The sequence below is a fragment of the Trichomycterus rosablanca genome, chromosome 1 (genome assembly GCF_030014385.1).
Source record: "Trichomycterus rosablanca isolate fTriRos1 chromosome 1, fTriRos1.hap1, whole genome shotgun sequence".
NCBI classification, from domain to species: Eukaryota; Metazoa; Chordata; class Actinopteri; order Siluriformes; family Trichomycteridae; genus Trichomycterus; species Trichomycterus rosablanca.
Window position 1 is genome coordinate 21,780,365 of NC_085988.1, and position 17,165 is coordinate 21,797,529.

The following is a 17,165-nucleotide window of genomic DNA, read 5'->3' on the forward strand; positions in this document are numbered from 1 at the left end:
TCCTGATTTTCTGTTATGAGTGTTGTGGCATCCACATAATCAAAGGTTATTGATATTTCTTCCATTGTTCTTGAATCCTTGATCATCTTCCTCACCTGTCCTGCTTCTTTTCTTATGTACAGCATACAGGTTAAACAGGAATGGTGACAAAATGCAGCCTTGTCCAACTCCATTACCAATGTGGAACAAGTCTGTCCATTTTCTTTCATGAATGTGGCTTGCTGATCAGTGTGTTGATTCCTCATTAGAACCATGAGATGCTCTGATATTCCCATCCTGAAGACGTTTCATAAATATGTGTGGTCAACACATATTTAGAGTCAGAGGCTTGGCTGTAGTAAATAAAGCATGACTTTCTTCTTAAGTGCCTTGGCTCCTTGTACAATCAAGAAAACATAATTTTCTATAATTCAGCATATACACCGATGAGGCATAACATTATGATTGATGATATTGTGTTGGTACCCCTTTTGCTGCCAAAACAGCCCTGACCCATCGAGGCATGGACTCCACTAGACCCCTGAAGGTGTGCTGTGGTATCTGGCACCAAGATGTTAGCAGCAGATCCTTTAACTCCTGTAAGTTGTGAGGTGGGACCTCCATGGATCGGACTTGTTTGTCCACAACATCCCACAGATGCTCGATTGGCTTGAGATCTGGGGAATTTGGAGGCCAAGTCAACACCTCAAACTAGTTGTTGTGTTCCTCAAACCATTTCTGAACCATTTTTGCTTTGTGGCAGGGAGCATTATCCTGCTGAAAGAGGCCACAGCCATCAGGGAATACCGTTTCCCTAAAAGTGTGTACATGGTGTGCAACAATGCTTAGGTAGGTGGTACGTGTCAAAGTTACATCCACATGGACGGCAGGGCCCAAGGTTTCCCAGCAGAACATTGCCCAAAGCATCACACTGCCTCCGCCAGCTTGCTTTATTCCCATAGTGCATCCTGGTGCCATGTGTTCCCCAGGTAAGCAACGCACACACACCCGGCCATCCACGTGATGTAAAAGAAAACGTGATTCATCAGACCAGGCCATCTTCTTCCATTGCTCTGTGGTCCAGTTCCCATTGTTGGCTTTTTCGGTGGTGGACAGGGGTCAGCATGGGCACCCTGACTGGTCTGCTGCTATGCAGCCCCATACGCAACAAACTGTGATGCACTGTGTATTCTGACACCTTTCTATCAAAGTCAGCATTAACTTCTTCAGCAATCTGAGCTGCAGTAGCACCGTACCCACAAGCATCAATGAGCCTTGGCCATCCATGACCCTGTCGCCAGTTTACCACTGTTTTTTCCTTTTCGTTTTTGAAAGATACTGACCACTGCAGACCGGGAACACCCCACAAGAGCTGCAGTTTTGGAGATGCTCTGACCCAGTCGTCTAGCCATGACAATTTGGCCCTTGTCAAACTTGCTCAAATTCTTACGCTTGTCCATTTTTCCTGCTTCTAACACATCAACTTTGAAGATGAAATGTTCACTTGCTGCCTAATATAACAGGTGCCGTGATGAAGAGATAATCAGTGTTATTCACTTCACCTGTCAGTGGTCATAATGTTATGCCTTGTCAGTGTATCTCTTCTTTCTTTGCCTTTTCTGAATGCTTCTTGCACATCTTGGAGTTCTTTTTTAATGTAAGGCTCTAGTCTGTGTTGAATAATCTTCAGCATATTTTACTGCTGTCTAATAATAATACAATTACATCAACAGGGGAGAAAAGTTTCATTAGTGACAGCTTTTGCCTCAAGTTAAACAGTCAAAAAGCGTTATTAGCTGTCTCCCCATGATGTGAATCACACATTGATGTGAAATTAAATGAAATTAAATGCATTTATATTACTGTGCATTGTTAAATATTGCCCAATATGAAATTATTTTAGAATTCATAAATGACAGGATTTGGAAACATAACTTAGTTTAAGTGTTAAGTTCCTTCAAAAACAAAACAATCAGAAAAGCCTGAAGTTTTAAAATAACAATCCAAACCTCCAATATTGTCTCATATGCAATTACAGAGGACATGATGTGAATGACTCGTGATGAATTTCATACTGTGATTAAAAGATCCATTACGTGACGTTTTCATTCAGCAAAATCTCTCTAGATGTCTAAATATGTGAATAAGGATGATACAACAAAGACAGGGATTATACAATTGGTGCTCCCTCATTTGATTACTCAGGGGAGACACTTTTCATAAGTACCCAGATTTATTTTAACTTGGAATCATAAAAAAAACACTATCATTAAGAAAACAGTTAACATTAGCTATTGCCACACAAGGACATGATGTGACTGATATGTAAAGAATTTAAAACAGTGACTAAAAGATGCCAGAATAGCACAATGAAGGTGCCCTCTTCCACTCAACCAAAACCTGCTGTGGATTTCACTGAAAACAATGCAGCTCACAGTGCAGCCAACAGCATTCAGCTCGGAATTAATGAGCAAGTCTCTGCGGCGCTGAACTGTGTGTACAATATTAAATAGGAAACAAAATCTCAATGGGACCAGGGCTCAGTCTAATTAGTCCCTGTTTATGTCTTTGTGTGATACAGAGAATAAAAGGTGTTCAGGGCGGTAAGGTACTGCCAAGGAGTGCCTTTCTGAACACTATTATTCTCCCAAGAACATATATATATATATATATATATATATATATATATATACAGTATATATATACAGTGTATCACAAAAGTGAGTACACCCCTCACATTTCTGCAAATATTTCATTATATCTTTTCATGGGACAACACTATAGACATGAAACTTGGATATAACTTAGAGTAGTCAGTGTACAGCTTGTATAGCAGTGTAGATTTACTGTCTTCTAAAAATAACTCAACACACAGCCATTAATGTCTAAATAGCTGGCAACATAAGTGAGTACACCCCACAGTGAACATGTCCAAATTGTGCCCAAATGTGTCATTGTCCCTCCCTGGTGTCATGTGTCAAGGTCCCAGGTGTAAATGGGGAGCAGGGCTGTTAAATTTGGTGTTTTGGGTACAATTCTCTCATACTGGCCACTGGATATTCAACATGGCACCTCATGGCAAAGAACTCTCTGAGGATGTGAGAAATAGAATTGTTGCTCTCCACAAAGATGGCCTGGGCTATAAGAAGATTGCTAACACCCTGAAACTGAGCTACAGCATGGTGGCCAAGGTCATACAGCGGTTTTCCAGGACAGGTTCCACTCGGAACAGGCTTCGCCAGGGTCGACCAAAGAAGTTGAGTCCACGTGTTCGGCGTCATATCCAGAGGTTGGCTTTAAAAAATAGACACATGAGTGCTGCCAGCATTGCTGCAGAGGTTGAAGACGTGGGAGGTCAGCCTGTCGGTGCTCAGACCATACGCCGCACACTGCATCAACTCGGTCTGCATGGTCGTCATCCCAGAAGGAAGCTGACGCACAAGAAAGCCCGCAAACAGTTTGCTGAAGACAAGCAGTCCAAGAACATGGATTACTGGAATGCCCTGTGGTCTGACGAGACCAAGATAAACTTGTTTGGCTCAGATGGTGTCCAGCATGTGTGGCGGCGCCCTGGTGAGAAGTACCAAGACAACTGTATCTTGCCTACAGTCAAGCATGGTGGTGGTAGCATCATGGTCTTGGGCTGCATGAGTGTTGCTGGCACTGGGGAGCTGCAGTTCATTGAGGGAAACATGAATTCCAACATGTACTGTGACATTCTGAAACAGAGCATGATCCCCTCCCTTCGAAAACTGGGCCTCATGGCAGTTTTCCAACAGGATAACGACCCCAAACACAACCTCCAAGATGACAACTGCCTTGCTGAGGAAGCTGAAGGTAAAGGTGATGGACTAAACCCAATTGAGCACCTGTGGCGCATCCTCAAGTGGAAGGTGGAGGAGTTCAAGGTGTCTAACATCCACCAGCTCCGTGATGTCATCATGGAGGAGTGGAAGAGGATTCCAGTAGCAACCTGTGCAGCTCTGGTGAATTTCATGCCCAGGAGGGTTAAGGCAGTGCTGGATAATAATGGTGGTCACACAAAATATTGACACTTTGGGCACAATTTGGACATGTTCACTGTGGGGTGTACTCACTTATGTTGCCAGCCATTTAGACATTAATGGCTATGTGTTGAGTTATTTTCAGAAGACAGTAAATCTACACTGCTATACAAGTTGTACACTGACTACTCTAAGTTATATCCAAGTTTTATTTCTATAGTGTTGTCCCATGAAAAGATATAATAACATATTAGCAGAAATTTGAGGGGTGTACTCACTTTTGTGATACACTGTATATATATATACACTGCCTGGCCAAAAAAAAGGTCACCACCCGTATTTAACTAAGCAAATAAGAGCCTCCCATTGGATAATTACTGCATGGGTGATTATGTTTCAGCTGGCAACAAATTATTTAACCCTAACTGATGCGGTGAGTAGCTGCTCATTTGTTAAACAACCATGTTGAAAGACACATCCTGTGGTCATGGAAAATATGTTAATCTGTTTCAGAAGGGTCAAATTGTTGGCATGCATCAAGCAGAAAAAACATCTAAGGAGATTACTGAAACTACTAAAATTAAAAACTGTCCAACGCATTATTAAAAAGTGGAAGGACAGTGGGGAAACATCATCTTCCAGGAAGGAATGTGGTCGGAAAAAAATCTTGAATGATCGTGATCGGCGATCACTTAAACGTTTGGTGAAATCAAATGGTAGAAAAACTCCAGTAGAACTCAGGGAGATGTTTAATAGTGAAAGTAAGAGCATTTCCACACACACAATGCGAAGGGAACTCAAGGGATCGGGACTAAACATCTGTGTAGCCTTAAGAAAACCACTTGTCAGTGAGGCTAACCGGCAAAAACGGCTTTAATTTGCTAGGGAGCATAAAGATTGAACTCTGGTGCTGCTCAGGTGACGCAGCGGTAAAGTACGCTAGTGCACCAGAGTTGGGGTTCTGAATGCATCGAATCGAATCTCGAATCTACCCTTCGAACTGGGTTGGGCAGCAGCATGAACAACAATTGACTGGTACAACTGCGGCCCCTGCTGGCTGACTGATGGCACCTGCACAGGGCTGAGGAATAATGCTGATGGGGGTGTGACCCTCCATACACAGCGTCCATTAGTGTATGAACTCGACTCGTGCAGGTGAAAAATGCAGTCTGTACTGATTGCGTACCGGAGCGGGCACAAGCCTCTGGACTCTGGAGCAATGGAAGAAGGTCATGTGGTCTGATGAGTCCAGATTTACCCTGTTCCAGAGTGATGGGCGCATCAGGGTAAGAAGAGAGGCGGCTGAAGTGATGCACCCATCATGCCTAGTGCCTACCGTACAAGCCTGTGGGGGCAGTGCTATGATCTGGGGTTGCTGCAGTTGGTCAGGTCTAGGTTCAGCAATGTTATGTGCCCAAAGAATGAGGTCAGCTGACTACCTGAATATACTGAACGACCAGGTTATTCCATCAATGGATTTTTTCTTCCCTGATGGCACGGGCATATTCCAAGATGACAATGCCAGGATTAATCGGGCTCAAATTGCGAAAGAGTGGTTCAGGGAGCATGAGACATCATTTTCACACATGGATTGGCCACCACAGAGTCCAGACCTGAACCCCATTGAGAATCTTTGGGATGTGCTGGAGAAGATTTTGCGCAGTGGTCCAAATCTCCCATCATCAATACAAGATCTTGTGGGAAAATTAATGCAACTCTGGACAGAAATAAATGTTGTGACATTGCAGAAGCTTGTGAAAACAATGCCACAGCGAATGTGTGCCGTAATCAAAGCTAAAGGCGGTCCAACAAATATTAGAGTGTGTGACCTTTTTTTTGGCCAGGCAGTGTATATTTATATTATGTATATGTATATATATATATTTAACATTTTAACCACTTTACCACTTTATACTTTTAACCACTTTAAAATTTTAACCATTTACCACTTTAAACTTTATTCTTTTGTTTTCTGTTGTTTTGTAATTCTTTATCTCATCAGTTGCTGACATAATTTATTTAAATTAAGTTAATTCATTGTTTGTTTTACCATCAGTTTATTCTATTCAGGGTTGCGGGGGTCAATTCACTGGGCCCCCGGAGAGGTTGCCAGTCCATCACAGCAGGGCACACACACACATTCATACCAAGGGCAATTTTAGTAGCTCCAATTAACCTGACTGCATGTCGCCATGTGGACACGAGAAGAACTTGCAAACTCCACACAGAAAGGACTCCACCTGGGAATCAAACCAAGGGCCTTCTAACTGTGAGGCGACAGTGCTACCCATCTAGCCACTGTGCTGCCTTTAAAATAAGTTAAATACAATAAATATTATACTTCCAACTTGTTTGGAGACGACCTTTTTCTGTTCCAAGATGTCTATGAAAGGTCTATGACGAGTTTGGTTTTGAGAAACTCCATTGACCTAAGTTCTGACCTCAACCAATAACTGGAAAGTCAATTGCGAGCTAGGCCTTCTGATCCAATATCAGTGACCTGACAAATGTTTTTTTGAGCAAAGGGGAACAAATTCCCATTGACACATATGAACGCTCATGGTTTTGGAATTGACATCTGACCTGTACCTTGGCCCACAGACACACTCCAAAATAATTTGAACAGCCTTCCAAAAAAAGTAGTGTTGTGGTTTGTCCTGTGCTGTTGACTGTGATTATGGTTTCTGTATTTGCTTATTCTCCAACCCTGTATCCTGCCTTCTCAGTTTTTAATCAGACGCTACACTCTGGGTAATCTGTGGTGTTCTTGCGTTTGGTGGCAGATATCAAAGCCAATATGCAAAGCTTTGATATCTGTACTGTTTCAAAATGTAAAAAAAAATAGCTTGGTCCACACTTAGCGCTTTCTGATTTTGTATTTTCAGCTTACACACCAGCCGGTGTGCATTGTTTCAGTTCAACAATCAGCTTACCTCTGGGATTTAGCATTCACTCGAGTGTTAGGGGTTGGTTAATAGGACAGTACAGGCACAAGCTTTTGGAGGTGCAGAAAGTGCTGATTAGGTTGTGTAGCTGTGGGAAAAGCTCAGCCTGATAACTCAAAGCACTGCATACAGCAAAGATAAAGCTGCAAGCTCTGCACCTCTTCTTCTAGTATCCAAGCTCTTTACAGGAAATGCTTGAGGGTTTTGGAAGCCACTTTTCTACTTATGCACCATAAAAACAGATTTCTTTTCCTCGGTGGGAACTGGTTTCAGAAATGCAGACCAAAACGAATCTCTATAAGCAGCAGCTTTCTCTGCTGAAGTAGCCAGGGGCCAGGTTTAACCTAATCACCTTTATTAATCTTTACTGGAGAAGTTTGTGCTTCATATATATGACCTTAGCAGAAGGAGCTGATAAGGACAAAAAAAACTAATTTTCCTGTGCAAGAGAGGTGAACAGAAAGAGCACTGTGAGCTCACACTGTATCCTGTTAACAAGCAAATACCAACATACTGTATGTAAAGCCACCTCTGCATTGTTAATTGGCCTCCATAGCAGCCTGCTTATTAAACACACAGTTTGTTATATAACCACCGAGGTTGGGTCGAGCAAGCTACAGCAGAGGAACATGACTTTTAATCTCAAGAAACAGCACAAGTAAAAGTGGAATGACCTGAATGTCTAGTAAAATATAGTCTAGTCCTCATCCAAGTCAAACTTCTCCCTAAACAATCAACACACAAACTAATTATATGGACCTTTGGTTTAACAACACTTGAAAAATTAGGTGTTCCAACTAGTAAGAAGATTAAAGGTAACGGTTGAATAAGTGAACACATGGAGCTATAGAAAGCTGCAAAAACATTTTATAAACAGTGGTGTTCATCCTTCAATAGTAAGACACAGTAGGCACTACTGCTATCCTAATCTAATGAGTTGTTGGCCTGCAAAGATCACACCAAGAGCACAATGTGCAGCGCTAAAGAAAACTAGGGCAACAGGAAAAGATAAGCATAAGTCGCAAAAATGTCATCTAAAGCAATAACACTAAACAAAAAAAGGGTTAATGAAAGACTACAATTGGTGCTAATTAACAATGTTGCTTGTGCCGACTTTGCGGAGTTTTTAAACACCTCACTGTCCACCTACCAAAAATATCCAGCCAACAGCACCCTGTGACCACTGCTAAAGGTCTAGAAGATGACCAACTCAAACAGCAGCAATAGATGAGCGATTGTCTCTGACTTTACATCTACAAGGTGGACCAACTAGGTAGGAGTGTCTAATAGAGTGGACAGTGAGTGGACACGGTATTTAAAAACTCCAGCAGCGCTGCTGTGTCTGATCCACTTACACCAGCACAACACACACTAACACACCACCACCATGTCAGTGTCACTGCAGTGCTGAGAATGATCCACCACCTAAATAATACCTACTCTGTAGTGGTCCTGAGAGAGTCCTGACCATTGAAGAACAGGGTGAAGGCAGGCTAAAAAAAAACTTCAAAGTGCTTCTATATGGTAAGTGGAGCTGATAAAATGAACAGTGAGTGTAGAAACAAGGAGGTGATTTTAATGTTATGTATGATTAGTGTAAATACTCTAATTGGCATACTTTTCCAGCCCAGATTGTTCTTAGTAGTTTGGACAAAATGTATTTGTGACTTGGATGAACGTTAAAGCCTGTTACTGAAGTAGAAATGTGTGTAATTCCCAAGAAAACTGCAAACATGCAATTTTTGTTGGATGGAAATCGGGCAGTTGTGTGCAAGTGTCAGAAGAGTAAAGTATTCTCCACAATTTGCTCTCCCAAACGCTGCACTGATTTGCATAAGCACTCAGAGGACCAACTCAGTATGTCACCCAAGTTGTGTTGTAGGTTCAGCTTTTTTATTTAAAAATAGTTATTCAAACATTTACAGAGTATATGAACAAAAAGGTTCTATCTGTTGGCAACCTATACAGAAGGAAAAGAAGAAATATATCCATTTTGCTTGAAAAATTAGAAATAAAATGAAAAACTGTTAATGCAATTTCTTTTCTTTTTCTCCTCGATTCTGCTTTCTTATTTTCTTTTATTTCCATGGCAGGAAGTGCTGTTGTGTACAGGTGACTTAAACCACTCCATCCACATGGCAGCAACACACACTAACAAACACACTCGTACAAACAGGTCTGTGCTTATGAAGCGTACACACACCAGAGCCTTGACCCTGCACCTCCATGTCATATCTGAAAGTAATAATCCAGGGCTTGGCGAGCTGCTGTAGATCACTGACAGATAACCGCCAGGAACCTCTCATAGTCACGGACATGTCTCTGTTTCATCATCCGGTTTCTCTGGCTGTGCCAGTCTTTGGGTTCGTTTCTCTGACTAACAGCTCTTATGCTGTCTTGATGCCCTCAAATCCACAGAACTTCCAGCGCTTCTCCAGACTGGCACCGACACCCGTCAGCTCCTGTCTGAAGGTGTACGGCAGCCGGCCGAGCAATGTCTCCACCTCTAATGTGCTAATCTGTAAAGGGAGAAAAGAAAACAATGTAAAATATAGCTTCTGGTATTCTGGTATACAGTGTGACTTGATGCACACTTTGTGTGCACACCTTATCCAGAGCGACTTACAGAGGAGCTTCCATAGTAAACATTTTCTTACAACCCCAAATCAGAAAAAGTTGGGACAGTATGGAAAACGCTAATAAAATAAAAATGCAGTGTTCCTCACATTTACTTTGACTTTTATTTCATTGCAGACAGAATGAACCTGAGATATTTCATGTTTTATCTGCTCAACTTCATTTCATTTGTTAATAAACATCCATTCCTGTATTTCAGGCCTGCAACACATTCCGAAAAAAGTTGGGACGGGGGGTACATGCACAAATGCCACTTAAAACTTTACTGTGCAAAATAAAAGCCTTATGTTAACCATGTCCAGAAGCGGCGTCGACTTTTCTGGGCTCGGAGGCATCTAGGATGGACCATCACACAGTGGAAACATGTATTGTGGTCAGGTGAATCAGCATTTTAGGTCGACACTGACCCCGTACTGTTGCACAATGTGTTTGCAGGAAGAACGAGACAAAATAAAAGCTGAAACACTAAATCGCTTGGTATCCTTAGTGCCAAAATGTCTGTTAAAATGGGTGAAAAGGAATGGCATCATTACAAAGTGGTAAATGCTTTACTGTCCCAACTTTTTTGGAATGTGTTGCAGGCCTGAAATGCAGGAATGGATGTTTATTAATAAATGAAATGAAGTTGAGCAGATAAAACATGAAATATCTCAGGTTCATCCTGTCTGCAATCAAATAAAAGTCAAAATAAATGTAAGAAACACTGCATTTTTATTATTTGCATTTTCCATGAGGTCCCAACTTTTTCTGATTTGGGGTTGTACTCTAGTTTAAGTAGACAACAGTCCAAGAAAACAAATCTGCTAAAACACGTTTTTTTTTTTCCAATTGTTACCCATAATGTTTTCCGAAAATGTATTAAAAATCAAAAAAGTAGAAGTATTCAAACCCTTTAGTACTTTGTAGAAGCAATTACAGCTGCAAGTTACATCTCTACAAGCTTTGCACATCTGGATTTCGACAGTCTGAGTAGATCCTCTCAAGCACCGGCAGATTGGATGGTTTCAAGTCTCTCCACTTGTGTTTGATGGGAGTCAAGAACCCACTCTGTTCTTGTTTTGGCTATTTGCTTTGGCCAATTGTAAGGTTAAAAAGTGAGCTCTTAACCCGGTCTGCGTTTTGTGCTTTAGGGCTATTCGGATATTTGGCTGCATTCATCTGTCCCTTAACACTTGCCAGTCTCTCTGTCCCTGCCGCCAAAAAGCTCTCCTCTAGCATGATGCTACCACCACCATATATCACAGAAGGGATGGTATTTGGCAGGTGACATGTAGTGCTTATTTTTCACCCTAAATAGGGCTTGCTGTTCTGCCCAAATACTCCAATTTTCACAGACAGTGTCTTGTAATTTATGGCTTGGAATTTTTCCTGACAATGCAGTGTACATTTGGGGAAGTAAATGTGCTGGTTTGTTCGTTACCAAACTATCTCCAATCAGTTCAAATAGCACCGGGTGGACACTACTTGAGTTCTAGACACATCTCTAACATGGATGCACCTGACCACAATTTCAAGTGTTAAAGCAAAGGGTCTGAATACCTTTGTAAATAAGAGACTTCAGTTTTTGATTTTTAACACATTTTATTAAAACTGCAATAACATGTTTTCACTTCGTTATTATGGATGATTTAATGTAGACTAATGGGTAAAATTGCTATTATATCCATTCAAAATCAAACCCACAACTGAACATATTGTCAAGAGGTCTGAATACTTACCTAATCTATTGTATAACCATGATACAAAGCATAGACCAATGTACTTACTTCAACTAGTACATGTTCTAGGATAAACATTTCTATTCTTTCTAGAAAGATATTGGGTGTGTTCGAAAACCAGTGAGCTCTCTACATAGACAGCATTTTAAGTCATCCTACGCGTGTTCCCAAGAAGAAGGCTGTTCAGAATCTTAGATGCCTTAAAATGACAGGATCATCCGATGCTGCCTTAGCGGTTAAGGCAATCCCAGCATTCAGTGCGGCACAACTTTTCTTACAGAAAAATAAAAAATATGGTGGACGGTGCGGAGAAACAGAGTTATTTTCAAACATAAATATATAATTATTGATTTTTAATTTGTATAAACTTGCACAAGTGTATTTATTTGCGAATTCGGGCTTGTCAGCAAATTTAACCGTTTTTGGTACACAGAGAGAGATGTTAGATGACATGCTAGCGCGTTGTACCACCTCATCCCATTGGTTTGAATGGCATGAGGCTAACTGTACTAGCCTAGTAAGCAAAAACTGATGGAATTGCTGTCTAAGTAGTGCGTTCGAAAAACTTGACTTATAAGTCGATGACTTATTAGAATCCTCTCTGCTTAGGCAGCTGCCTATGTAGGCAGTAAGACAGCAAGGCAACATACTCGGTTTTCGAACACACCCACTGTTATGCTTTAAATAAATAATATACTTGTTATTACAGCTCACACCATTAAATCCACTATTAATGCTTTGTAGTATAGAGTTTTATTACCATCATTTATCATACCATAAGAAACTATATATTAATGTGTACAGTTTGTTCATTTTCATGAGATTTTTAACTAAAAAAAAAAATAATAAAATGATCAGGTTCTTTGTTGATATAAAAAACGTCCTATTCGTGGACACCACATTCACAGTCATTATAAATGATAAATGACTCAGAAGATAAAAGCATCGGTGGGTCTCAGTTCAGTAATTACAGCTTTCACAGAGATATGAATATTGGTGAGGCTTCATTAGCACATTTAGCTGGAGTGCTATTTCAGCTAAAAACTGAACGGAGTGCTGAGTGCTGACAATACACTTGGAGACGTGTGGTTGGCATGTGTGCAAGGTATATAGAAAGGAGAGCAAGGTTCCTAAACATGTATCAAGCATGAGAGAATGGAAGAGAGTGAGAGAGAGGAAGAGAGATGAGAGGGCAAAAAAGAGATGTGTCAGTAGGCAGGGTGACATTACAGGCAGATGATCTTAGGCTGAGTGCTTTTTGGTGCCATTACAATAACTAGGCCAACCATTTCCACACCACAAATGGAGAATAGAAAGAAGATAGAGAGAAAATCACATGTAATTATATGAGAGTATGTGTGGACTGGCACAGCGTGATTGCATTGCCCACTCCAGGAGCTCCATATGTCTAGTGTGTAAGTTATTTACTCTGTGCCACATTAGGATGCCAGGGGGAGCAGCAATGAACAATTCAGTCTGTCAAGTGCTTGTGTAGGCGGGCATCGACTGAGCTGCATTGCCTCTTTCATGCTCTTTGACTTATATAAAAAGGTATTTGAATATGAGTTGACTCAGGTAATGAGCAGAAAGGAGGCTCATTTTTTGCACGCTTCGGTTGTGTGCTAAAGTGGCTAGATTATTCCCTTCAACTCACCTTGTGCTTCTCACAAGCACTTATTCAACCCTCAGCAGAGTAATAAACAATAATGAAAAGCAGACCATAATTGGCAAAAAGATGCTGCATTAATCATTCTGCCTTCTCTCCTGCAAACCAAGAAAACCTTCCTGACCTGCACCTTGGTTTTTAGATGCACTGCACAGCAACAGACGAGAGTTAAGAGAAGCTAAGAAGTGGAGAAAATCTAAATTAATTATCCCCACTATTACCACTACGGCTGCTGCGATTGGTCGACCTAGCATCAACATCAATATTTTAAGTTGGTGTATCGTTTTTAAAACTATGCTTATAAACTTGCTGCGTGCATGACCTAAATCGTATTTGGTTCAGTCACTGGTTGGCGCAGTCTTAAATAATGCCATCTGCAGCAGTCAGAAGCCGATTGTAGAGAGCTTTCAAAGAAAAGCTAAAGGTTTTCCAAGACAAATCATCAAAAGTTTGGGAATACTACCGCGATGTTGCACGTCTATATTGTTTCAACTTCTTAATCGTGGAGATCCTAGAATACCGTATTCCTTAGCGAGTTCAGTTAGGGCGCATTTTTACTTCTATAATGTTTCATTAAGCTTCTTAATCACAGAGATCTTGGAATACCGCATTTCTTAGCGAGTTCAGTTAGGGTGCATTTTTACTTCTATATTGTTTCATTAAGCTTCTTAATCGTGGAGACCTTGGAATACCGCATTTCTTAGCGAGTTCAGTTAGGGCACATTTTTACTTTTATATTGTTTCATTAAGCTTCTTAATTGTGGAGATCTTGGAATACCGTATTTCTTAGCGAGTTCAGTTAGGGTGCGCATTCACACGCTCCCTCTATTCTTGGAATAACTGGTTTAACTTTAAGTGATGAATCCCTACCTGGAAGGGTGTTCTTACCAAATGTCACAAATGCAATCTTTCAACTGGAGTCCCAAAGGGTTCTGTGCTCGGTCCTTTTCTTTTTTCATATACACCAATCAGCCATAACATTAAAACCACCTCCTTGAGAAGCTTTTTGCACTTTGATCGCTGCAGCAACCTCAAAAATTGTGAGCCCAACGGAGCAAGTGCGCAGCGCATTTGCTCCGTTGGGCTCACAATTTTTGCGGTTGCTGCAGCGCTCAAAGCGCAAAAAGCTTCTCATGTGAATCACTTACCACTTTATTTACATCGTGTAGGTTAGAATCTAGGCTCATTCTGTCGTTACTGTTCGTTGGACTTAATGAGACGTGCCCACCTCTATTTTATTTCTGCTATAAGTTGAAGCACTTTGCTTTGTGTACTGAATGTCATTAACACATGCTGCACTTTGTTTAATATGGAGCACTTGAGAATTTAACAAAATTGACACAAACCCTGTTTACATTTAGTTTTGTCATATTATTATGCCATACAGTTTGTTGTTAAAATAAAAGAAGCGTAAATGAGATTCTGAATTACATTTTTTAAAAAGGAAAATTAATCGTTAGATTAATCGAATAATCGATAAATAGTCTATAGATTCATCGACAGAAAAATAGTTGTTAGTGGCAGCCCGAATCACCACACTTTTCTAGCAAAGTTCTCATTCAATGTGATTCCTAATCAAGCCCTAACCATCTTTTCTTCAGTTCTGACACCTTCACCTCCCTGACGTCTGAAGACTTTGCTATATTTTTTCAGGATAAGATCATCCAATCTTTTTTCTCCAGCTACAATTCCTTCTGCTGACCCTCAATCCTCTACCTCACTTATCTGCTTTCCTTATCTTTCCACAGAAGAGGTTCTTTCAAGACATTTTCCTCTTCATCACCCCATCAACAGTTTACAGCCTTTAGGAAGGCACAGGTTACACCCCTATCCTAAGAAACCCACACTGGTCGCCACAGACATCAACCGCAGACCTACTGTATATCACTTTGTCCAAAATTCTTGAATGGCCTGTCTGCAACCAGTTATCTCTTTTTCTAACCCATAATGACCACCAAGATCAGTATCAGTCTGGCTTTAAGGCAGATCATTCCACAGTGAAAAGCTTCATGCTGGCTATCATCAGTCCTGATCTTCCTCCACCTGTCAGCAGCCGTCAACATGGTAAAACCCCCTCTATTCTTGGAATAACTGGTTTAACTTTAAAGTGATGAATCCCTACCTGAAAGGGTGTTCTTACCAAATGTCACAAATGCAATCTTTCAACTGGAGTCCCAAAGGGTTCTGTGCTCGGTCCTTTTCTTTTTTCATATACACCAATCAGCCATAACATTAAAACCACCTCCTTGTTTCTACACTCACTGTCCATTTTATCAGCTCCACTTACCATATAGGAGCACTTTGTAGTTCTACAATTACTGACTGTAGTCCATCTGTTTCTCTGCATGCTTTGTTAACCTCCGTTCATGCTGTTCTTCAATGGTCAGGACTCTCCCAGGACCACTACAGAGTAGGTATTATTTTTAGCACTGCAGTGACTGACATGGTGGTGGTGTGCTAGTGTGTGTTGTGCTGGTATGAGTGGATCTGACACAGCAGTGCTGATGGAGTTTTTAAACACCTCCCTGTCACTGCTGGACTGAGAATAGTCCACCAACTAAAAATATATCCAGCTAACAGAGCCCCATGGGCAGCGTCCTGTGGCCACTGATGAAGGTCTAGAAGATGACCAACTCAAACAGCAGCAATAGATGAGTGATCGTCTCTGACTTTACATCTACAAGGTGGACCAACTAGGTAGGAGTGTCTAATAGAGTGGACAGTGAGTGGACACGGTATTTAAAAACTCCAGCAGCGCTGCTGTGTCTGATCCACTCACACCAGCACAACACACACTAACACATCACCACCATGTCAGTGTCACTGCAGTGCTGAGAATAATCCACCACCTCAATAATACCTGCTCTGTGGTGGTCCTGTGGGGGTCCTGACCATTGAAGAACAGCATGAAAGGGGGCTAACAAAGTATGTAGAGAAACAGATGGACTACAGTCAGTAACTGTAGCGCTACAAAGTGCTTCTATATGGCAAGTGGAGCTGATAAAATGGACAGTAAGTGTAGAAACATGGAGGTGGTTTTAATGTTATGGCTGATCAGTGTACACCTCTCATATCATCCCATGGCTTTTCTTTCTATTCCTGTGCTGATGATACTCAGCTCATTCTGTTATTTCTGCTTGAATTGTGAGCCCAGTAAGACTGAGCTAACGTATATTCCTCCATGTCTCCATGCCAATGTCTAGTCCTTAATGAAACCTTGATGTTGTCCTGGATAGCCAGTTATCCTTCTTGGCTCACGTCACTAACCTCATCCGATCTGATAAAGGTCTGAGAAATATTCTGTCATTCCTCTCTATGGTAGCCACTTAGATTCTAGGCTATTGCAGGTCCTTTCTGGAAGATTTTCCCATGTTCATCATCAGACCTCTGCAACTGATTGAAAATGCAGTCAGTTTGGTTTTCAATCAGCCCAAGCACTGCCTCATCACCCCACTGCTGCGCTCTCTTTACTGGCTTCCTAGAGCTTCCCACATTCAATTTAAAACAATGATGGTTGCCTACAAAGCCAAAAATGGACGAGCATATGACCTACATTAGAGCACTATATGTGTTCTTCCTATGTATCTGTGTTCTAACAGGGTTCCAGCAGATTCATGTTCTTTATTTGTAGTAGAGTAAAGAAATGTTTACTGAGGAAGCACTTTTGTAAGCTGCTCTTTATAAGAGCATCTGCTAAATGCTGTAATTGTAAACACAGCCCAGCTTGTGGTTAAAAACGGGCAGATGGGTATTTATGTCAGTACCTTGGTGTCCAGGCGCTGTAAATAGGAGCAGATGTATTCGATGCTGGCACCAAATGGATGGACATGAAGAAATGTTGAGATTATACCTGCAGAAATCACACAAACAAAAAACATTAAAAACAAAGTATACTACTAGTATACTATACTATCCAATAAAATATCATAGTATACAATAACATAAAATACACTTTGTAATGTAACTGTGTTCACAATGGTGTAATCATCTTGTAACCCAACTTGAGGTCATCCAAACTAGCAGTATTACGTAAGGGTTAAGTAATTGTGATACAACAGTATTACTAAAATATCCTGCAAATGTAAATGCTTCATTCAACTGACTGAGACTTCCTCACTCACTTTCTTAATCGCTTATCCAATTAGGGTCACGGGGCGGTGCCTATCCCAGCTTTTCAATGGGAGCAAAGCACACAGTAACACCCTGGATGGGGTGT

The 17,165-nt window shown here is 41.1% G+C and overlaps 1 protein-coding gene across 3 annotated transcripts in view; it reads right to left on the reverse strand.

Annotated features, from left to right (window-relative positions):
* Positions 1-8,815: 8,815 nt before the first annotated feature.
* enox2 (ecto-NOX disulfide-thiol exchanger 2) overlaps positions 8,816-17,165 on the reverse strand; it is a 616,994-nt gene continuing 608,644 nt past the window's right edge. For all 3 annotated transcript variants that reach the window (XM_062990318.1, XM_062990353.1, XM_062990367.1), the window contains 2 exons: positions 16,714-16,799; positions 8,816-9,447 (listed from right to left, as the gene is read on the reverse strand). In XM_062990318.1, the coding sequence (XP_062846388.1) occupies positions 9,316-9,447; positions 16,714-16,799 (218 nt within the window). In that variant the 3' untranslated portion in view covers positions 8,816-9,315. The remainder of the gene's footprint in view (positions 9,448-16,713; positions 16,800-17,165) is intronic.